The following is a 23,980-nucleotide window of genomic DNA, read 5'->3' on the forward strand; positions in this document are numbered from 1 at the left end:
TGAAATGACATCACAACTGCTCAGGGCCCAGGTAACAACCAATCACGGCTCAGCTTCAGAAAACAGGTCAGACGTGAGCCCTGAGCAGTCGTGATGTCATTTTCAGTCGACAGAAGTGACAAAATGGCCACCCCCAGAGATGGCTAAAAACGGGTGGATTAACTCTTATTCTACCAGCAATATTTATCAGAATGCCTTGTTTCAACTAGTGGGCTTGCATAGAACATATTCTTGAAAAAAATAGGTTTGGGTTGACTTGCCCTTAACAGTGTGGGCCAGTCACCAGCCTATAGTCACTGATCCAGTCAAACCAGCATAGGTCGCAAGTCTGCCAGTGTGGTTCTGTTGGTCACTCTGACATGAACAAGCACGCCCAAGATGATCGCACGAGGGTTTGACAGAGTTGAGGTCAGGCCATTCCATCCTCTTCGTTCCCAAATTTGAAGACTGATCTCTGTTTTTTTTCCATTGAGGGAAATTCTGCCCCACACCATCCTACTGCCTCCAGAAGTTGTTACTCTGTCAGTGCAGCAATCAGCAACGATTTCATTCCTATGACGCAACCATCCAACTGCCATAGGTAGCATCTGGATTTTTGTTGAACATATCGTTCCCTCACATGTTTAGGCTCCGGGGCGTGTGTTGCTGACACCAGCACAAACGGGCCTGAAGGGGAAGGGCGGTCATGGCAGGCCTCCTGGCAGCCCTTGAGACTGCAGGTTGGCGGCTGGCAGTCTGTTCCCAACCGTCTGTGCAGAGAGCCATCGGCCTTCTTGTCCTGTAAACCTTGACTTCACATCTGTAGAAGACAGTCTACATTCTTGGGATTCCCACTTTGCAGTATATCACCATTATATGAAACGTGACCATCAATTTGGAGTTGGTACGAGGATGTACTGCACACAGTGCCGCACCTTTGCCCGGAACCACACTTTGAAGTTGCCCTATTGGACGGGCCCTAACCAGATTACCGGTAGTCAAATGAGGCAGGCTGCTTCCTATAGTCGACACCTACTGACCACTGTAGTAGATTCCATGCTCATGCTGGTGGTACCTTAAGCTCAAAACAAGAGTCAATAATAACAGCAAAATAATGTTTGCCCATAACAGAGAATATTCCTCACATTTTTCATGGATTCCACCCACACTCTGTAATCTGCTAATCGCACAAATGCATGTTCCTCACAAACCGTATGAGATCTATTGCCAAGATTCATTGTTATAACAAAGAAATAATCTACCAAACACAAATCTCTTTACTTGATGTTCTATTTTCATAACCGAGTTTTTACTACATGTTTATAGCAGTTCATTGACACTACATTTTATTACTTTTGTTGAAGTTTGCAGCGGTATAAAACTGCACTGTGTCACACAGAGAGCTGTGTTTTAGGTACCAAATACTTAATGTTAGAGATAATATTATGGCCAAACCTCAGTATGATGCAGTACACCTACACAACTGTAAACTATGACAACAATAAGCATTAAGGCAGATTTTACTGTACATAACGTTTGTATTGTTTTGCACTACAAGCTTCTGCTAATGCACCTATATTTTGTAAAATGCCCACTGAAAATAACACTGGTGCAATTTTAGCTAAAATAAGCCTGGACATGGTAGTCACTGCCAATTTTATCATAATCATAATCACAATCATTTTAGGCAAATAACTCTCTGCACAAAAAGAGCAATTATTCTTACAACAATACACAGTAATTGATATAAATAAATAAATAAAATAATAATAAATAAATAAAGGATAGGTAACGATCATGCCTTGATTGAAATCCATATTGTCACCCGACTTATGAAGTCTGAGGGCAATGCCTAAAATCACACCCTCACAAAGCACACATTAGCGCATCTAAAAGGGCATCAATCTTGTGCGCCATCAGAAGCACTTACATGACTGTTGCCCACCTGCTATTTCCTAAATATGTTATTTAGGAATTTATTTCATATAATTGTGGATGTAGTTTGCAGTGGTGATTGCATCATACTGAGAACTGCATCAGTGTTTTATCCCCCTGACAAGAACCTCAAATATTGCTCAATGTAGCTCAATAAAAACATTGAAGAGTAAACAAGGGCAAATACAAGTGTCCCTTTTTGTTCACCTAAATTTACTTTCCAACCCAGACCATAGGAAAGATAAATCTGTCTTAAAAATCTCTTCACTGTTTGGCTCCTCCATATAGCCCAAATAACATCTTGAAAAGACTAATCTGCACAACCTTGACCTTGAAACGTGTGTGCTTTTTGGTAACTATCTGTCTTATCATCATACGGTCAAGAGAGTCAAAAAGAACAAAAATCAAGTGAATTAAAATCCACTGTACAAATAAATTCTGCCTCTGTAGAATAACACATTCAAATGTGGAGTTCATTGAACTCTGGAGGGGGAAAAAAGCCCCTGGACCATTGTTAGCTTGTTTGTATTGAACAATGTGAAATCATTTTATGCCCCTCAAGAGAAAAGTAATATTTTATTAGCGCTCAAATGTTTCCTGAGGTTGGCTCTTGTTCCTTCGTATACGCACTTGTTGTTGTTGTTAGGTGAAGGGATCTGGAGGAGAGTTTGTTTCCGGGTATATGTTTATCCAAGCGGCTAATAATAGGGGCCTTTCATGGTGACTCTTTTCTGTGGCCAAGACGAGTAGAAGAAGGGAACAAAAATGCGCTGGTCCTGTAGTGCTCAACCTGCCAAAATCCACAGCAGAGGAATTTCAGGACTCTTTCTAGGAATCACAGCTCCTTGAATGAGCCTTTTAGTGGGCGTGGGGGAGCGGGGGTGGAGGACAAAGTTTGCTGAAAAGCGATGTATGCAAGTAGAATTTCAGATTAGTCGTTTAACGGTTTGCCTTTTAACTATGAGCACGAGCGGCCCAGCATACCATAGTATATTGATTAACGTTAAACAAGAGACTGATCATTGGCTGCTTCCTTTTTGGCGCCTCTGCGCTCATTGTTTCTTCAACGGGGTTGGGGGGGTTGAGTAATGGAATCGCTTTTGTTGTTGTGTCCGAGCTCAAACACGGAAATCACAATCGCACCCGCACAAACATTCAGATGGGGAATCCAGATGCCCACAGCTGGTTCCCACAGTTCTCAATGACACCTGGTGAACTCCCGTTTCAGAGAAATGGGAATATTTTTAACAGACAAGCACACTTTCCTTCCTCCGAAATTAGGGATTCCACAGGTCATGTTACGTAAGATGTGTTACATAAAAAACAAAAATGTGACTAACCTAAACCACACACGGCGGGCCGCGATGGACAAATTGAAGCGCCGCCCAGTGGCAATTGTAGCGACTGACCTTTAGGGGTGCTAAATGTCCACCAAAAAGTATCTTGCATTTGCTTATACAGGGGAACAGTCAAGGTCAAACATTCTGTTTTAGGAAGCTGGTCAGCCTCCCCTGAATTATCATACAAGTGTTAAAAGAGTCACCGTTTTAAAACATTGCCTTAAAAGAGTCCAGTTAAAGTGGAAGACGGCTCACCTATTTTCTGACGCTGAGCCATGATTGGTCGATACCTGAGCCCTGAGTAACTGTCGTTTTCAGTCCACAGAAAGTGGCAAAACGGTCGTCCCATGAGATGGATAAAATGGGTGGATTTTACTGCTTAACTCATATTCCACAAGCGTAATATTAATCAGAATGACATGTTTAGACTAAATGGGGCTACATAGAACATTTTGTTGTAAAGAATATTTTTGGGGTTGACTTCCTATTTAACTTTGATAACAATAAACCAGGGGTAGGGAACTCCGGTTCCTCGAGAGACATATCCTCCCATAAAATACAGAACAAATTACAGAAAATATTATACACCTACCAGATGTTTTGTTGTGTCTGTGTTAGATATGTGCATTTAAGAGGTGGTGCTTGATGGGATGTCATATCAGTCAGAAAATCTTTATGTAAGTGTCTGGGTGTAAGCTGTGGCCGTCAACAGCTCCTGTGTGAATGTGCTCATTGTGTTTGTGGTTCTCATTTTCTCCTGGCATTCAATAAACAGCCAAAAAGTTTCCCACATGAAAGGACATTGAAGTATGGAAGTATATAGCGAAATCCCATGAAAATTGATCGCTATACAGTAAACTGCAGATTTCAGCGACAGACAGAAACCGATGATACGTAACACCCCAAAAAAAAAAAAAAATGCAATAAAGCTCAGTAACATCTCTTCTCACGTTCTTCTTTACTCACTGGTCAAATCACTTGATCAGGGTAATTTGACTTTAGAGGGTCCATTGAAAAGTTCTTGCCTAAGCGATGCTATAACAAAAGAAAAAAGAAAAACGCTAGTGCGGTGACGCCCATCGCAGCTGCAAGGATGGTGGGAAAGTCGTATAATCAGGGACGCTCCGATCAAGGAAGCCAGATAACTTCACTGATCAGTGTTTCATTGTTTTCAGACACGTGCTGCCTCCGGAAAAATCTTCATGCGTCACCATGCCACATAATGTCACCCATGATGAGGCGGCCCTGTCACAGGCGCCCCCTTTGACCAATCAGTTTCTGTACAGTGTGTGCGCTGACACATCCTCATTGCATTCATGTGAGGATGACCAGCTGTTCCTAAACACACCACACGCGACTTCCTTTTTAGGACCGTTACATAAACCCAGAGGTGGGGTGGGGAGGGGGCGAGGGACGAAGGTGTACATGTTGACTGTTGTTTGTGAGCCTCTTAGGTTGAAAACTTGAAACAAGCAAAGCCTTGTTGGTTGGAGGTATTAACACAAGGTCAGTTACGCAAACCTTGTCAATGGGACGTATGTACAGTATGATGGTCTTGTGGACTTGCAGGATCACTCATGGGGCCTGTCAACATCCTATTTCTAAAATTCCTGGAATGTACACTGAATGGACACGGAACCATTTTGGATGGGTCACGGACATCTAGTAAAAAAAATCGTGAAAAACAAACAAACAAAAAAAAAACATATATATACACATTGTCTTTTATATCATAATCATTCAGATTGATCAAACTGTTTCTGTTGTCTACACTGGTCATTTCCAAAAGGAAAAGTTAATCATTGATGTTGCACTTTAGTAAAAGGAAAAGATCAGTGTTGTTTAATTCATTCATTTTGAATCAATGAATTATCCTTTGAACACAAGAATAGTGAAGTTATTTAAAAATACCATCTGCAAATAGTTTGTTTTCAGAGGCTTTCTTTAAACAATTAATGTTTCTATAATTGCTCTTAACTTCCAAAAAGTCTGTTGCAACTGTGCAACAACAGGAAAAAAACAAATTGAGGTCCCCGTGGCTTGAAAATTAAGGGTGCTCTTTAGGGCCGTGGTGGCCATCAGAAATTTCAGGAGTTTCCCGAATGGCCGGTCGAATATGTTTCGCCGCATGTCGAATTTTCATGCGTTAACATTAAGCTAACAGACTTTAAAGCGAAGTTATGTGGTTGTTTTAAATTGACAGCATGTCTTTGTTTTACGCTTAGTTTGGCAGTAAATTTTAACTGTAAGCGGCAATAAACAACTTGAATCTTCTTTTTTGAAGAACTCTTCTCTATGCCAAACAGCCGCTTGTTGTAAAATGAGGTGAGTTGAGTTCACTGCCACCATGGCTGTGTCTCAAAAAACGTGTAAGTCGGGTCACTTTTATCTTAAGGCATCATTGTATATGTGATTTTATAGGAACAAGCATACACTTACCCAAGGTATTAATTAATATATCAATTAATGAATTATAAGCAGCCAATCAGGGATCATCTTAAGACATGACTATATTTGAAAATTTTTTGGGGCTTTTCTGTGGCAACGTGAGTGTGTCCCGGAGCAAAGCATACTTGCATGAGTTTAGTGTGGAAGAACTTGAGAGACTGACCTTGACCTCAACCCCATCAATCACATTTGAAATGAAATGGATTTTTTGTATTTATTTTACTTTTTTAATTAGCTGGTCACACTAAAATTAAAGCAGCCAGCCCCTTTTCTCGTCTTGTCTTCAGGTAACTGGGGAGGAATCTGTTCGCAGTACACCACCCTTCGTAATGGCCGCCGTTCCACCCTGAACACAGGTCTGGTCACGATTCAGAACTACGGACAGTTCCTGCCTCCTCGACACGTCCAGTTGACCCTCGCTCACGAACTCGGACATAGTCTTGGATCTCCGGTCAGTCGCCTTTCCTACACTTTTTCCTCACGTCTTACAATATGGGCACAGCGTACAAAAATATCAGCGCGTGTGTCAGTGCTGCGCAAGTACGAGTATATTCGTGTCCACTACATGGAGCCAAACACCGAAATAACCAAACGTCGGAAACCCTCTGTGCTGCCTCTTTTCTCACAAAAAGCAGACTTTTCTCCATATGTGTCTTTTGTGTCGGGCCATTCTGTATGTTTACCAGCTTGACCGAATCCCTTTTCACTGCTGCCGTCACCAGGAAATCACCATGACAAAACACAGCCTATGTGCACACACTGGATGCATGTATACACCTTTATGTGTTATACTGGAAACACCCACAACCCCTTTTCACTCTGCCAAAAGTGTCTTTTCACCCAGGCCTCCCTTTTGCACATCTCCATGGAGCAAAAAGAATTTTGTAGAGGTACTCCTGAGCTGATTAGTTCTACTACGTCAGTCTCTGGCCTCACTTGAATCGTTACTCCCATGTAGATGGATGCGCATGAGGATCTATGAATCACTGTGTCATAAGAATGGAATCCAAATAGCAATTAACTTGTTTATGTCCCATCCTTCCAATCTCCCTCTCTTATTTACGCTGTTGCCAGTACAGTAAAGATATTTTGAACTATCCATCCACAGATTGTCGTGCATCTTTTTCCTGCTCACAAATGATCACAATAAAAGACAGGAAAAGCAATATATTAATTTAAAGAGGGTCACTCCATTTTGTAGCCAATTCCCGATGAAGCAACCGAGTGAACTCAAAGGAAGTCCATTTACAACTTCATTATAGCACAGTTTCCGTCTTTAATTGGCCTCTTCCGTGAACATGATTACAATGGATAAAGGTGAACACACCCAACTTAAACGATGATTTTAAATGTAAAACAATGACTTTGATTAAGTCAAGATGTTCCATGTTGATAAAGAAGAATCAATGTCATTAAAGTAAACAATTATACATAAAGTCCTGTATTAGTTTTCATTTGTAATATAACATATTTGTTTCTTTTTCAGTCGAACTGCACAATTTGTAGGTTATGCAGAATTTTTTAATGTTTGATTGTGGTCTAATTTACACATTGTTACAGGGGAAAAATGTGATTTTCGATATACGGTGCATTAGCAGTGCTTTTCTTCCGAAATATGTTTTCCAAATACAAGAGGGCTTACTGTTCTTTCAATATAGAACATGACATTCCCGTGCTCGTGCAGGGTCATCGCATTCTACAGCAATCTTGACTGCCTACATGATACAACAAAGATAACGGCTCTGTGGCTGTCAATGACACCGCATTTTGGCAGGCTAGATGATTTCTTTTCTTACTCTTTATGACTACAGTTGAATACTTGACAATTTAACAAATAACTGCTTATTTATTTGATTGGGAGAGAAGCAGCACAGAAGGCCCAATACACTTAACATATTTTAACATTGTTTGTATTGAGGCTATTTGGAACATTAAAGACCCTGCAAAATGAACTCATAGATTTGTTTCTAAATAAATTATACATGTTTGAAGATAATGGCTGAGAACATGTACAAAAACAGAGAGCTATGTTGTGTTCAATTGTGGAGATAGCGTTAAACTGTTTTTCACCATTTCGGTTTTCCTGATTTTTGGGTCATGGTTAAAACGGGTCCAATCACCCCTCCCCCACTATAAAAGAACTTCAATCACATCAGAAGCACAATTGTCATGTGTAGGTAGCTTGCTGGCTATGCCTACACCCTGAAAATGCATCTTCCCTTTACACTGCTGGTGTGAATTCTTTAGAGCGCCTTGTTGTCGGCCATGAGTGCGCGCACGTCATGCACGCACAGGTGGACTAGCGAGGAGGAGGATTTTTTTTTTTTTAAGTCAAATTTACAGGAAGTGTGTGGACTGGGGCTTGAGGCTGGCATGGTCACTTTAGAGTGCCTCATTGTCACGGCGTGGAAAAGCCCCGCGACAACCCAGCGATATTCCAGCTGCCGGAAAATTTAAGCGGATACAGTATATTTTCAGGCATAAGAGAGAAACTAGACAGAGTAGTGTCCATTTTTTGTCGTAGAAGTGGTATTTAATTAACAATGGGGCGGGGCATAGTTTCAGCACATTCAGCAGACATGGCCACAGCATTTAATTTAAAGGGCACAGACAAATTTTCACCTCATTATATAGAATTGGTGACTTTTTTAATCATTCAAATTTGGCAGGGTTGTGAACAGAACTCTTTGTGTTGTGAAAAATTTTGAAGATATTTATTTTGACTTTACATAAACTTTAGAGTATACCATTGAAAGAAAATTTTGAATTTCATAAGCAAGTAAGTGGTGCACCGTCATTCTTTCCGATATGCAACACCACTGATACTGATGTATTTGATCTCATGAGGTTTACATCAAAACTAAATCTAGTCCTAATGCATTTCCATGTATTTTTATAGCACGACGAAGGCTCTAATTGTGGCAACGTGGGCTCCTCCGATGGAAAGGGCAGATACCTGATGTTTCCTCAAGCCACAGACGAGGTGCGTGAAAACAACGACAAATTGTCCACCTGCAGCGTTGGACGCATCAGTCAGCTGCTGCGCCTCAAGAAGGACGATTGCTTTGTGGGTGAGCACGTGTTCACATTTACAAGCATGAGTCACTATAAATATTATCTCTGGATTGTCACGGTGTTTACACGTGCGCTCTGTGTGGCCAGTCAGTGATCACCCCATATGCGGTAACCAGATAGTGGAGGAAGGCGAGGAGTGCGATGTAGGACACAATGACACTGACCTCTGCTGCTACAGCGCTAAAGAGCGTGTTGGGGTGCAGTGTCGACTCAAGCCTGGCAAAATATGCAGGTACATTATGAATACACTCACCTGCCAAACAATTGTGGGTAAAACCAGTACAGAGCTCAGTGTACAATAGTGATGTCACACTTATTTTCATCAGGGGCCACATCGATGACATTTTTTTCAGATCAAGTAGCAGTAAAAGCACTACTAACCGATACCAGTCCAGATATTTGATGAGGCATTGTTCACAAATACAAACTTCTCCTCAACATATGTTTTACTTGAATATAACATTCTTTAGCGAACAACTTAACATCCAACAAACATGTTTTCTAGCGGTATTGCTACTTTTCACTTAAATAAAGCCTGTAGTACAAGGCATTTCAGCTATGTGGTATCTCAGTATGAACTCTAGGGGGCACTATGAAAAATTAATACATACAGTAGATGAGACGAAGAAGAAAGTTGAGTCTGGTGGATATGTATGTATAAGTATGAATATGGATGCCATGTTACCTCAATATTTTTACTATCATTAATACCATCGCCCGAGCGGAGTTCCTCATCCATTTTGAGGAGCATAATTTGCAGGCGGCTGTATCAGTGTGTAATATTGGAGCATTTTTTTTCCTAGTCTGAGTACGACATGTATGGTATCGACACTGTATCGGAATCGGTGCATCCCTAGTAGTTATGGTTTCCCACAGGGGTTGGTTATAATTGTGAAAGTACATTAAAGTAGAATCGCTATGGGTGAAACGATACACTAAAAATCACTGTTGGGTATGTAGCTTACTTTTAAGGTCATGGTTTGTAAGGGAACAAAATGTAAAACAAATGAAACATCAACGGCCTAAATCTTACATTTTTAGGAAAACACAACACCAACCAATTGCCTTTTTTTTTTTAAAGAAAAACAAAGGATGCAATGAGAAGGATGAGAACCAGATCTGGCCTGCTGGCCTTGAATTTGATACCTGTTATTTAGCATCTGTGCAGCTGAACTGTGCCTCCTCTTTTCTAGTCCCAGTCAAGGCCTTTGCTGTAGTCAAGAGTGCCGCTTTAAGTCAGGGGTTCAAACCTGTGACGAAGAGACGGACTGTCAAAAGGAGAGCATTTGTTCAGGTCTTTCACCTGTGTGCCCTGATCCAAGCCCGAAAGAAAACCTCACCCTCTGCGCTCAAGGGACTCGTGTCTGCCTGAATGGGGTGAGACAAAACAGCCAATCCATTTTTTATACAGATGATTCGAACCTGGCTCACAGGACAGCTACGGCCTAACCAAACTGGCTTTGGGCTTGAGGAGGGGGACATTCTGGATTACCCCCTCTCAATCGCAGTGCTGACACATCTAAGGGCAATTTAAGATTTTTCAGATTCAGATTCAGTTTTGAACTATTACTCAATCCACATATTTATACCAATACTAATTTACAAAGGCGTGTTTGTTTACTGTTGTTTTTTGGGGCTTGCAGGTCTGTGCCAAGTCTGTATGTGTGAAACACAACCTGGAGCAATGTGACTGTCCAGGTGATTCCAAGAAGCAGAAATGCCACATGTGCTGCCAGGAGCCCGGTAACCTCATAACCTGATCCCCTTTTGCGCTAGAGAAATCTGTTTACACTCCTTCACTTTCCTGATACATGCACTTGTGTCAATTTGCATAGAAGCCACCTTTGTGCCTTGTTGTTTTCCATTAAACTAACTCAGGTGAATGAACAGGATCACCTGTTTGGTCCCAAAGTTTCAACCAAAAGAAAGACTTATTACTAAACTAAGATTATTAAACTAAGATCTATTAAAAAAGTATTAATGTTCAACATCATGAAATGTGGTTTAATCTGCTTTACCTACACATTTATCCAATTCTATTTTCTCTGAATCGATGGCAGGTGAGCCTGGGACATGTGCTAGCACCACCTCCTCCGTGTTGTCCCGTCACTTCCAGAGAAAGGCTTTGCCCCTGGTGGGCGGGGCGCCGTGCATGGGCAACCAAGGCTACTGCGACAAATTCCACATTTGCCGCCTGCTGGATGCAGACGGCCCCATCGCCAGGTTGAAGAACTCCTTTTTCAATCTTGATGAATTTGAAGATGTGGGAGAGTGGATGAAGGTAATATGGAAGAAGAACTTAAAAACTAGCAAATAATATAGCGGAACAAGGCTTTAAATGTTCCTACGAAAATTATGTGGGAAATCGTCCAAGTATTTGGCATATGCCAAATAAAGAGAAAAGGCAAGTAGATTGTGTACTTTGCCGTGGAAAAGGGGCATAAAATGATTGGTGAAACTCAATCATTGTCTGATTTCTCACCTCTAATGAGTTCTTGAGCAGTTTTGGTGAGAAGAACGCAACATAGTTCCAACTGGATTAGCATTTAGCACAGAGCAAGGATCTCATCCACCACTGAAGGTTGAGTGAAAGCAGAAGCTTGTCTAAATTTAAAGGCTTGATTAAAAGAAAAAAAAAAGAATGGTCAAAATGAGTCTAGTTGGACTGTACCATTGATGTCAGTGACTTAAACAACAATTTCCTTGTCCAGATCTTTATCTATAGCCTATCTATAATTTAACAGGAATGTCAATCAGTTCAGGCTCGAAACAAGAGTCATCACCAACAATTTCCAACATACAGTACTGTATTCTGAGCCAGGGTTTGAAGAGTAACGGCAGTAGGATAATGTTTGCTATAGGTTTGTGTTTCTCAGCTCAACATGTCAGCTAGCAGTATCTTTAAATTAATCTCTCTTTAGATGTTTGGGTGTGATGTAGCGACTTTAGATCTTGACAGCGTGGCAAATCTGGAATGCTCATCCGGGTTTAAGAGCACCTCAATGGGCTGTTTCACTGGTAATGGGAAACCACCTTTCCCTATGGAAACCCCCCTGTTCTTTCACCATATTTGTATTGTGATTTATTTTCTTCATGTGTTGTGTGTTACAATTTTCAAAAAAAAAAATGTATACATGACCTTAAAACAAAAACACTTCAGATTTATTCCCCCCCACAAAAATCCTATATTTCATTTTGATCGATGATTTGATCACCCAGCCTAGTTCTACAGCACAGTTAAAACTCCTCAGGATCTGTGTTAAAAGACCCACAAATAAACTGATTTTTGTGTCCACAGGCTCACTGGTGGGCTATCCTGTTGGCTATCCTGACACTGTCTGCAATAATGAGCTGCACTGTCTGCCTCTGTGGCCAAACTCTTGATACCAGAAAACTGGAGTGAACTCCTTGAAGCTATACCAAATTTTATTTATCAGGGATTTCGTGTCCCTTTTTCTGTAACTTCCTTGGAGACGCTGCTTTTGTTACAACAAAAACACTGAATACATATTAAATGTATTAAAATGGCATCAGATGAATTAACAACTGATGTTTGCTGATTTTCTGTTTTGCATATTAAACACGATCCGAAAGCCAATCAGGGGCTAGCATTAGCTTAGCGATTAAACTCGCATCCCCAAACACACACTTGCAACGAACACACTCAAAACGTCTACAGATACGAATGTGTCATCATGTTATGCAAGTCAAACAAAGTCATCAAACAAAAGAATTATTTAACACTTGCAACCAACTTGAAATGAAAAAAAGAATGAAGGAACATACCACGAGTGAGACTTGTGAGTTTGTGGGTGGAGCCCAAAGCAATCAATTGCAGATAAGCGTATCAGAGATAACTAGCCTATCAAAGATAACTGACAAACATTAGAATATCACTAAATTTAAAGTACTGCAACCATCATGGGCCATTTTTAAGCAAATAAATTATTTTATCTGCACTATGAATTCCTTGTTTTTTTTCTTTGTCCACGTTATGGCTATACATGACGTGAATTCCCTACTCACGTTACAGCATGTGACACATGCCATGTGTCATGGAAAAAGCCGCTGTCGCTGCCAGCTGCAGCCAAGCCCGACTTCAATGGTCTTTGCATACCCAACAGATGCGGGTGTTAATTTAGAGAGCCTGAAAAGTCCAAGGGAAATTTTCCTCCATTCCGTCACCAGGTCCTTGTTGTCTTTAAACCTGAGTGCTAATGCACGCTCTGATGGGCGTCCAGGTTTCCATCACATTGGTGTCCTAATACTGGTACAACAATGAAGCGCTGTGACCTTTGGCCCAAATATTGCACAAGCGCTCACCTCATTGTGACACTTCACCGCAGAATGTTTGTAAACATGAATATACTGTCCTTGAAAAAGTACATTTACAATTAAAGTCCCTGTAAAGTAAATTCAGAGATTTGTTCCTAAATACATGTTTGAAGATAATTGCTGAACACATGTGAAGGCTGAGAACCATGTAGCACTGAATTGTAGAGATATACATGTAACAGTTTTTCACCATTTCAGTTTCCCTGATTTTATTTGTATTTTTTTTTTTTTCGGGGGGGAGGGGCTAAAATGGTACCATGATGCACTTGAGAGTCCCTCCGCCACCATATAAGAACTCGAGCACCTTTGTTCGCATCAGTTGCCGCAATTATGAGGTTCTTTTATTACTAGGCCCATTTCCACCGATAATTAGTCATTAGATAGCAAGCTATACCTACACCGCAAAAATGCATCTTCCCTGGATGCCACAATTCATAGAATAATAATAATAATGCATCAGATTTATATGCCACTTTTCTGACATTATTTCAATTCTCAAGTGAGGAGGTGATGTCGGCCGATGGAAGCTTCAGAAGCCTTTTAGCTCACAAGCCAGCTGGTGGCTAGCACCTCTCCTATGTCATACCCCAATTTGTTACAATCGTTTGATGCTTTGTTGAGTCATTTCCATGCAAAAAAATAAAAAATAATCACTTTAACTGAAAAGTAAATGTGGTCACTGGTTATAAAATATTTTGGATTTAACTATTAATGTTTTGGTTAATCTGCATATATTGTGAATTTGGGTCATCTTGACAATTTGCAGGGGTGTCACCGGTGCAAGGACAATCACAGATTATTTTAAAGTAAATTAACAACTATTTCCACTTCTTTATCAAGAGCAAAAAAAAAAAAAATGAAGACAATGTGACCTCTCATGTGTTGTTTATTAAATACACGTTATAACACCACATATTTACATTTATGTACAAGAACTGATTACATTTAACCAAAAACAGTGCTTTTTACTACAAAAATCCATCATTTCTTATTTACATCAAATCCTGTCTGTACACGGTTTTAAAATGCCCACCCCTGCAGTCAGTGCAAAAACAGAATATGTGCATTTGTTTTTGAGGTGGACAATAAAGTCACAATGATTACAGTACCGATCTCTGAGAAGTCTCACGCACAAATGATGTACAAATTCATAAAAATGGTGGAACTATGTAGTGTGTTGTTTCCAAACACAAACAAAACAAAACAAAAAAAAAAAAAACACTTCTATTCATCCAGAAACATTGCAATATATGGCTGTATTAGAATACACAGTAGACTGTCCTATACCCTGCTAAATAAAAGACAGATTATTATTGATTACCAATCATTATCGTACTACATTAAAACAACAACAAAGCAAACATATAAAAACAACAACATTAAGCGTTTGTTGAGGTACCAGCCGAGTAATGTTTCACAGCACGGAGGTTTAACTGAGTAAATCGACGATTAATAATGTCTGTTTGTTGTCATAACAACAATAAAGCACCCACAAAACACACACACAGCAACAAAGCACTTTGTTGAGCTTAAGGCACACTGATCCAGTCCCACAGTCACATGCAGTGCTGGGGGCCACAGTGGTGAATGCTTTGTTAGGTTACAATACAGTACAGAAATACACTATTGCGTACAACACCTGTATAACAACAACAACAACAACAACAACAAAAAACTCCCTGTCGCTTTGGGAAGGTAACATTAGTCTATAGGACACTATGGTAACATTTACATGGACTTTAAAAAAAAAAAAAAAAAGATTCCACTTGAAACAGACTGGGTCAATGTCAAAAGCAAAAAATGAATTGAGGATGGCTGACGACCTGTATATTTCACAGCACAGGTTCTTTATTGATTTTGTATTAATTAATCAGTTTCCCAACCCCTAAGGGTGTTTAAATACCAATACAATGGGACATTAGTACCTCAAAAAATATTATATTACTATATGATAAGCGTGCCGACATCTTTTTCGGCACTAATGATACACCAATTAATTACTGTACTCATAAAACCAACAATTAGTTTACAGTCTTAACATGTATGTATGATGTTTTAAGTTAAAAAAAAGACATTACTGTGGATATATACAAGTCAGTGCGGGGCTTTTTTTTGTATTACGAGACATCAAATAAATTATTTACTAAGTGCTGAAAAGGACACAAGGGTCGTTAAGGTTGTTTTCTCCGCAGGGTCAGTGGGTCTCCAAGGTTATTCTACAGATAAAGATATTGTTTTTATTGACAAAACCTTGACCAAGTGATTATTTTGTGGAGATAAAGCAGGTGGAAGAAGCATATTTACCTTTTGGAAGTGCGTTTTGGATCTGTTCGCCATGCGTCCTTACATTTGACAAAGGTAAGCTCCTGTGTTAAATTGGAAGAATCGGGATCTTTTGCACAAAACACCACCCTGGAAAACACATTACAGTTAGCAATCATGCACTCTCCACTATTTCACCCCAAAACAGAACATCCGTAACTTTTTGTGAATAGTGCAACTGTCTTTTTGTTAATATCCATTGACTTACTTTTGCTGCGTCTCTCCAGCCCGGATGCGAATTTTGTGCACCTCCATGTTGGCGCCGTCGGAGTCGCCGGACCACCAGGAAGAAACCATCTTCAACATACTGGAGGCCGACCAGCCGTTTGACTCCTCCCACTTGAACTTCAACATCAACAGCTCGCCGATGTTGTTTTCGGTCACCAGCAGGAAGGAATGTGTCCTATTTGTTGCTATTTTCTCCTTCCTGTCAGGCATAACCATTGGGTGAGGCGTTAATGTTTACCAGAGTATGTCATAAACGTTCAACGTTACCCATGAAGCCAACACATCAAACAAAAATAATGTTTTACAGTGTTGCTTATCCTTAGATACATCTTTCCTGTTCTGTTATTGCGCATTAGAGACGCAAAGTACTGTCATTCTCTTACACGGAAGCTAGATTTTATGGCGCACTCACAGCGTAAGCTGCAGGTTGTCTGCCTCCCCTTTGGTTCCAAACAGCGAGACTGTAAGCGAGGGCTCCATCTCCGAGCGGTTCACCTTACTGGAGAAGTGGATCTTCAGCTGGTAGTGGTAAACTGTACAAGAGGAATCATAGCCACATAAGAGAAACTTGCCCATGGACGGCGACTTGAAGACGTCTTCGTACCTTCTTGGAAAACATAGGTCAGATGGCATATAATAACAATCCCCGGAAACCATGCAAGCTAAGGGGCATCCCTAGTAGCTGTGAGAGATGACATCACAGCAAGCTGATTGGACGCCTAATAAGTGCTTTGAGGCAATACCATGGCATCCATGGCAAAACTTTCCATTTTGTCCATGATCTTGCCTTTCAGTGCAATGTTTTGATGATTTGGGCTAATTAAGTCAAAGCTTGTTTCGCTTGTTTGCAAAAGTTCAAACCCAAAGAGCAGTGAAATGAGCAGAATAGTATACCTAGGAATGCCACCATTGGATTGGTTGGGTATTTTGCCAAAGAGCCCCGAGCCATTTTCACACTGCATTCCTGGCTAATTGGCGCATTAGAGGCCAAACAGGAGAGCTGGGATTGGCTTTGCCTTTCAGACAGAACTCGCCAAAGTAGGACTTTGCCATGTGCATTCACACACCAGTTGCGGCTTGCTCTATTAACGTAATGTGATGCATGAGGATGTCAACTATCTCAATAACGATATGATAACAATATTACTGTGGGTTCAGTGAAAACATTTTTTCTTTTTATGGAGGAAGTGCTGCTTTTAATTAGAATTTATTGACCATCATCGCCATTAACAAAGTCGGCAACAAATATAAAATAATTAAATTAACATTGTACTGCAACTCGGCTTTCATGATATATAACAATATTATGCGTGCACTTGATTCGCTGTGGCGACCCCTGAGAAGAGAAGCCGAAAGGATAACAACAACAACATGCTACAACAGTTGTCGATGTGAACCGTGTGAGCTTCTGTCGCGGTCTGAGGCTCCCCATACAATACTGTATCACTTTATTTAATCCACAAAAAGATATTGTCAGTCAAGCAAAACACAGGTTGCTACAAAAAGGGAACGCGGGCGACAAAGTAGACAAAAATACAGATATATTGATATCACTTCCATTTAATGGACCCAGCGAGGTGAGCACCGCCTGCGTGCATTATTACCACAAACTTTGCTATTCCTTGCCTAGGTATGTATGAAATTATGAATATGGTTAGGTACTGTTGTAAAACACATTATATGTGTACTGGATATACTTTTTACTGTATTTCTATGGCTTCGTGGCTTAAAGTTCAGCTGTTCGAGTACGATTTCGTTATAGAGAAAGAGAGAGAGAGAGAGAGAGAGATGCTGTATAATGCTGTTGGGTTGCAAAGCACTAACCTCTGAAGGGCATGCTGGCTCTGGTCTTGGTGTACATCTGTACATTGCGCGCTTTGCGGACCTTGCTGATGTCGTAGCCCACCGTGTTGCAGCGGCTTTTGTGGCAGCTGAGGCACATGCCGCGGTCGAACCTGTCGTTGCTGCCGCAGCGGTAGGCCTTGGCCGCCTCCTGCTCATTCAGCAGCGAGTCGATGAAGAGGTGGATAGAGCGCTCGTGCTCGCACTTGACCGCATCGGCGATGGCTGCGGAAGAAACGTCACGTTGAAAATTGATTAAAAAAAAAAATGCAAGTGGTTACATTTGTACTCATCCACTGAGCAAACTAAACCGTGAGCCAAGATTGAGAGTGCCAATTTTTACAAAGACTCATTTCAGCCACGTTTGGGCCCCTCTGCTCCTGTTCAGCCTGCTGTGAATGGGGTCATTGTGCGAGTGGCAGTAACAATGTTCACCACTAAGACCGATTAGTGACAAGCAATGCGGAGCCAAGCTGCTGGACTGTTTTTGTTTGGACTAATAGCACACGTGATGCCCTGTTGGACACTGAGACTTCCTCTACTTTATGTACATGGTAATGCAACAACATGTCAAATTGCCTACAAGGGATCGGCCGTTCACAATGGAGTTGCAATCCTGCGGTTACGATATGCCCAAAATTTGTACTCAAGTTAGAAGAAAGGTAGGTATTAAGGAGCTTTATTTAATCTGTAACAAGAAAGTTTTACTTTCACTTGAGTATTTTTGTTAAGAAGAAACGCTAATTTTATTCCTGATTCATTGAGCTACATTCCACTCGCTACTTTTATATACTGGTATATCTATTGATTCTTGCTTGTGCAATCTATTTTTTTTAACCCCAAATTCTTCAAAAAAATAACACTGCTAAACCTCAAATATGCGTTTTTCACGGTTGGCTCCCCGAATATTGAAAGAAAATCTACGAATAGGTGAATCCGCAGATGTCGAAATACTTACGAAAAACTAATACGAAAAATTAATACGAAAAACTGTATTTTTTACCAAATATCCCAAAGTTGGCGATTTTCTCCAGAGCCCCTCTCAGGTTACAGCCCGGCTGGAAGCTTCCTCCATTGGGGTAGATGTCCACGTGGCCCACAGGCTGCTGGATGCCAATGCTGAGACCCAGAGAGCCTCGGGTGAATGTGTGGAGGACGTCCACGAAGCCGGCGTCATCAGGGGAGAGGCGCCGGTGGGCGTGCTTGCCCTCAAAGTCGGGCCCGGCCGGGTCCAAACCTGCAGACGGAGACGGAGAGTGTCAGCGCTGACCTAAGCGACTTTCATATGTTTGGGGGACACGATGTTCTTTTTGCTTTTTACCTGTTATTCTTCCAACTTTGTTCGTCGCCTGGCTTCCTGCGAAGCCTGCCACGTGAGCACCGAGGCTGTAGCCAATCAGATGCAAGTTGTCAAGAGGAATGTTGGTGGTTTCCTGTCAAACGGCCATAATTAAAAAAATGCAAGATATTTGTTTCACTCACAGTTATTCAATATTAGCCCAAAGTCAGCTGAGATGTGCTCCAGTTCATGCGCGGCCCTAATGAGGACGCGTGCTAAAGGTAATGGATGGATGAATGGAAGCTACCACTGACCTCAATCCAGTCAATGAAGCGGGCCACCTCCTGCCCCACCGCCTTGGTGTGCTGGGCTGCGATCACGTAGTGGTTCTGGGCCGTATTGAGCCAGTCCACCACGATGACGTTGGCCAGCAGCTCTCGCTCGTACAGCGCCGACACCAGTTTAGCAACCCAGCTTTCAAACATGCCACTCAACTGTTGAAGGTAAAAACACAAAATTAGTGCACTGCGCTATGTGCAGGGCTGGGCATAGAAAAAATAAAAATCACAATTTGATCGATTGATATTGAAGTCATGATTAATAAACCTTACACTACTACTATTGTCTACCAAAACTCAACTTTAAATATACAGTGTACCCCTAAGCATATAAGTTAAGCAGCAAAATGGGGGCGGCCATTTTGTCACTGCTGTCAACTAAAGATGACATCATAACTGCTCAGGGCTCAGGTAACGACCAATCACGGCTCACCTGTTTTCTGAAGTTGAGTCATGTTTGGTCATTATCTGAGCCCTGAGCAACTTTGATGTCATCTTCAGTCGACAGAAGTGACAAAATGGCCGCCCCCTGAGCTAGCTAAAAACGGGTGGATTTCTCATATTCCACAAACGTAATATTATCAGAATGCCGTGTTTAGACTAGTTGGCCTGCAAAGAACATATTCTGGAAAAATATATGTTTGGGTTGACTTCCTTTTTAAGATTAAAAAAAGAGTAGAATTAAGTCACACTTGAACTTTATTTAAAGATTATATGCCTTTGAGTATTGCCATATTACCCATCTGTATGTGTTACTACAGCATTTGTGTGTGAATATTGATTATTTGAAGGAATCATTCAAACCAAATTTTCCTTGTTTAATTTAAAACTACAGTATCCAGATCCTCAGAATTTCAGTCTTTCACCACTAACTATTCAGAAATTTCTGCAGTCCTCCATAAAAGCAGACTGGTTATCTTTGTGTTGAAACATGACATGTTACGGTCCAAACCAGTAAGTGAATCAATTATCATCATCTGCACTGTCAATTTGAAACAATGTCCTGTTTTTGAATAAAGGGATGGAAATGAAAACGTTCTTTAATACAATTCATCAATTAATCGACAAAATAATAGACAAATTAACTGATTATTAAAATAATCGTTAGTTGCAGCCCTAAAGCAAAGCATTGAAAATGACTACCTTGGCCTCAAAATCTGTATTTTTTATTGCATTTTCATGCCACTCCCTCCCTGAATATTCTGAAGTCCTGTTTCAATGTGTAGTATTGAGCATAATAATGTAGCCTAATAATCTGTATTTCTACTTAAGTAGAGTGTCAGTAGTTTTGCCACCTCTGGTTAAAAGGTACTTTGGAGTGCAATATTTTTTTCTATGGGGTACAGAGTAGAGTGGGACGAATCAAACTTTAGCTCTTTGTGGTTCGCTGAAGCAGTGAACGCAGAAGTCGCTGCTCTAAGCAAATTTACAATTGGGGGACAAGTCCCAACCGGTGGAAGCATGTGGAGTGTCTCACCGTCCACCCGTGGATGATGAGGAAGGTTTTGGCGGTGCTGTTGAAGGCGCAGGCCGCCAGCGAGTCGACTTGGCCGGGGAAGATGTAGCAAAGGTCGTCTTCCGGGTGGGAGGGTCTGCGGAGGGAGAATCTGGCAACTGTCTGATTGGTGTCATGCTTCTGCTCAAACAAGTCTTTGATGGGATCCAGGAAGTTACCTGTGTGCGGAGGAAAGTTTGACATCAAGTGTTTATTTTTGGGTGGATGAGCTAACGTTCTGGCTGGAGAGGCTCGCCCCTTGTGGCCCCTTAAGACTGGACTTCATGCTGTCAGACTGAGCTCCATGGAAACCAGAAGCAGTTTCTATAAGTTTGTGAGGAGTCAGCTGACTCAACTGGGGGGATGGTGCATGTGTGTGTGGTATGTTCACAGAGTGGGGGTGGGTACACAGGACCCTCACATGTATGAGGTTACAAACATAAAATACTGTAATTGTACAACTTCCTGCAACTATCACAGTAGAATGAACGCACCACCACGCATTCATCTCCGCGTTAACTTTCCTGCACTTTTTTGCACTCGAATAACGCCAAACATGTCACATAAAGTACGTATCTAATAAGTTAGCATGTCATTAGTTGCAGCTCAAACGATGTCACTCTTACTTTTCTTACGTAAATGTGGACTGGGGGCTTCTTTGGCAACTCACCAAAAATAGAATCGGTCAGGTCCTGCTCCAAAGACGTCACATAGCGAACTGCTGCGTCCAACACCACTAAGCAAAGAAAGCCAACTCTCCAGGCTTTCATTGCTTTGACAGCTTTGTTCAGAAAGTGCCTTCAACCGCGTTGGACGATGCAGAAGAGTTGATGAATCCTACTTTCTGTGTTTGTTTGTTTTTCAAATGGAATAATCCTGTTTCGTGCGTCGTGTTGCGCGCAGTGCGCAGTCATGTGAACCACCTTGAACCGAGTCCGCGTCTTAAATAGAACCTGAGCCGCCCCATTGGTTGTCAAGCTCAGGGCGGAGAATGGAAACATACCGTGGTTGTAAAGTCAATCATTACACTGGAGTGCAATAAAAGCCCAGTCGGCGACATGATGGCAAATTTTGACGTTGTTTAACACCTGAGGTCACTCAGTGAATGCGTTTGGAACGCAGACTACTTACTACCTGTCTTTAATCTTTGTACTTCTCGGCCACCGTAGTGCTCTATTTCCCTTATAATAATGTTATATTTATATTATTGTGTTATGGCATTGTTTTCACTTTTCTTTTTCGTTTTTTAAGCACATCGTGTTACCTACGGTTGATAAGGAGTTCTAACGTGGGGAACTGCATTATCACAATTATTGCCTATTTACTAAATAACCTAGTATCGTTGTTTATATCTATAACAGTGGCGTACAGTGAGAGCAGAACAATTAAAAGTTATTTTCTACGGGAAAAAAAACTATTTGAATGTTCAATTTAACAGGCACAGCTGGTAAATTGAGATGAGGCCATTGTTTTTTCAATATACTGTACATTATGTATATTTTTCTTTGGTGGTGTGCCATGACATTTTTTTTTATAATTTAGTGCTTTGGCTCAGTAAAGTTTGGGAAACACTGATATGTCTTAACTTTAATGTTATGTTATTTTAATTTACTTTGAGGGAAATGAAAACAATACTTCTTACTGTATATTATATTGAAAGCCCCGATGGTGAGGTATGTATTAAATTATATTATTACATACTGTATTGAGGTATTCAAATTAGTACAAAGTACAATATATTACATTGAAAATAAATTAGTATGTTAAAAGGGAGTATGGCGGTAAAATAATTTATTATATTAGATTAGATTAGATTAGATTAGATTAGATTAGATTAGATTAGATTAGATTAGATTAGATTAGATTAGATTAGATTAGATTAGATTTGATTTGATTTGCATTCATACATTCAATATAAGAATATGTTATAATGGAGCACAGTGGACAAAAAAGTTAGCAGTCATCTACCTCGCAGTAAAGCAATCCCTCTATATGGAGTTCACTGGTATTCCTCCCACATCCCAAAAACATGCTCTTTCGGTCAAACAAACATTGGATTTACAGGAGTTCTCATAGGTGTAAAATACAGTATATGCTTTGCAAGTAAGCATGAAAATGCAACAATGTAATTTCAGGAAACACGCCCCTTGACCAATTGACCAATTGGAATGCTTGCAGGCATCTGGCTATGGTTTTGATGTACTACAGACAAATTGCATCATAAACAATGGCTGTCCGGAAGGGATTACCAAACTTTGGTTCAATCAGTTTCCAGATTTTTCCAGTCTTTTCCAAACCGTTTTTATTGCCTTTCTCCCACACTTAGCCTATTTGGAGAACAAACATGCGGTGGTCGGACTTAGTTTCTCTCTTACAATGTAAGGTTAATTAAAGTTGTGGCATGCTAAGGAGATAACAGTCTGTCAGCGGTCAGCTACGGCCAACTGACATTCCAGGACACAGGCTGCGAGGCGAAACACAAGGGGCCCCTTGAAGACATCTGGGGGCCCCCTTTTCCTCACATCACCTGCTGTTGCCATGCTATCATAATGCACAAAAAAAGCGATTTGAGCCAAAGTCAAATGATTCAACAATAAACTAATATATAATTTCAGTTTAGATATCAAATGTCTGGGAAAACGCCCAAGGAACCTTGTTGCTAATTGTCAATATTGAGCAGCTGGGATTGATTTTCATGGTGTGTTGACATACTGCTCTATCTTTCTCAAAGTACCAAAAGTACAGAACACAATGCCAAAAGGAAAGGCCAATATGCCGGCTGCACAGTGTGTGTGCGCTCACAACAGACACGAAAATGGACGGGGTCATGGCTGAAAAGATACCAGCGTGTAGTGAACAGTGTTTGCTGACAGCGTAAGAGGTCGAACAACCAATCTGCAAATTACAGTCCTGTCCAAAAGTATTGGAATGGGTCAGTTCCTTTGTTTTTTTGTATACTGAAGACATTTGGGTGTCAGATCGAAAGATGAATATGAGACAAAAGCTCAGAATTCCATCTGACATTTCATCAATCTAAAAGGCAACGCCTGAGCAACTTGAAACACCCACCATGTCACACAGTCCAAACTTTTTGCTCACTTGCAAAGTGAACAATAGTTGTTCAATTGAATTGTAGTTGTGAGTTGAGTTGTGTTGAATTGTAATAATGATTGCTCCGAACAAAAGGTGCTCTGTCCTGAGTCGTTTAACACATCGAGATAAAAGCTTATCAACCCATTAGTTTTCTATTGCGTTTTGTTCTCATTAGACCTGGAGTCCATTCCTACACCCAAAGTCAGCCGGGATAGGTTCTCGTCTGCTGGACGGACATTCACATGTATATGGCCTTCAATTCAATGACATC

At 40.9% G+C, this 23,980-nt stretch overlaps 3 protein-coding genes across 7 annotated transcripts in view; 1 reads left to right on the plus strand and 2 right to left on the minus strand.

Annotated features, from left to right (window-relative positions):
• The window catches only part of tpm4a (tropomyosin 4a), a 68,231-nt gene extending 55,602 nt beyond the window's left edge, over nt 1-12,629 (minus strand). Inside the window, exons 1-2 of one of the 2 annotated variants that reach the window (XM_086047337.1) lie at nt 12,564-12,625; nt 9,924-10,027 (exon numbers count right to left, since the gene is read on the minus strand). The gene's annotated coding sequence lies outside the window, so the exon portion shown is untranslated. Of the gene's footprint in view, nt 1-9,923; nt 10,028-12,563 lie in introns of both variants that reach the window. The other variant, XM_086047339.1, reaches the window with a different exon arrangement.
• The window catches only part of LOC147138607 (disintegrin and metalloproteinase domain-containing protein 10), a 44,869-nt gene extending 31,146 nt beyond the window's left edge, over nt 1-13,723 (plus strand). For 2 of the 4 annotated variants that reach the window (XM_086047334.1, XM_086047333.1), the window contains exons 10-16: nt 5,990-6,153; nt 8,602-8,773; nt 8,865-9,009; nt 9,971-10,154; nt 10,421-10,520; nt 10,838-11,058; nt 12,076-13,720. In XM_086047334.1, coding sequence (XP_085903460.1) covers nt 5,990-6,153; nt 8,602-8,773; nt 8,865-9,009; nt 9,971-10,154; nt 10,421-10,520; nt 10,838-11,058; nt 12,076-12,180 — 1,091 coding nt within the window. In that variant the 3' untranslated portion in view covers nt 12,181-13,720. Of the gene's footprint in view, nt 1-5,989; nt 6,154-8,601; nt 8,774-8,864; nt 9,010-9,970; nt 10,155-10,420; nt 10,521-10,837; nt 11,059-12,075 lie in introns of all 4 variants that reach the window. The other 2 variants (XM_086047335.1, XM_086047336.1) reach the window with 2 other exon arrangements.
• A 257-nt stretch (nt 13,724-13,980) lies between these two features.
• Nucleotides 13,981-22,699, minus strand: lpl2a (lipoprotein lipase 2 a). The gene is made up of 10 exons (XM_086046889.1): nt 21,287-22,699; nt 20,599-20,795; nt 19,098-19,277; nt 18,826-18,937; nt 18,508-18,741; nt 17,487-17,729; nt 16,075-16,195; nt 15,643-15,861; nt 15,417-15,524; nt 13,981-15,328 (listed from the first exon to the last, which is right to left on the minus strand). Exons 1-10 carry the CDS (start codon nt 21,384-21,386, stop codon nt 15,307-15,309), a joined length of 1,536 nt encoding a protein of 511 aa, XP_085903015.1. The 5' UTR covers nt 21,387-22,699; the 3' UTR covers nt 13,981-15,306.
• Nucleotides 22,700-23,980: the final 1,281 nt, after the last annotated feature.

This window comes from Filicampus tigris, chromosome 12 (assembly GCF_054856515.1).
Source record: "Filicampus tigris isolate MCC_2025a chromosome 12, RoL_Ftig_1.0, whole genome shotgun sequence".
NCBI classification, from domain to species: Eukaryota; Metazoa; Chordata; class Actinopteri; order Syngnathiformes; family Syngnathidae; genus Filicampus; species Filicampus tigris.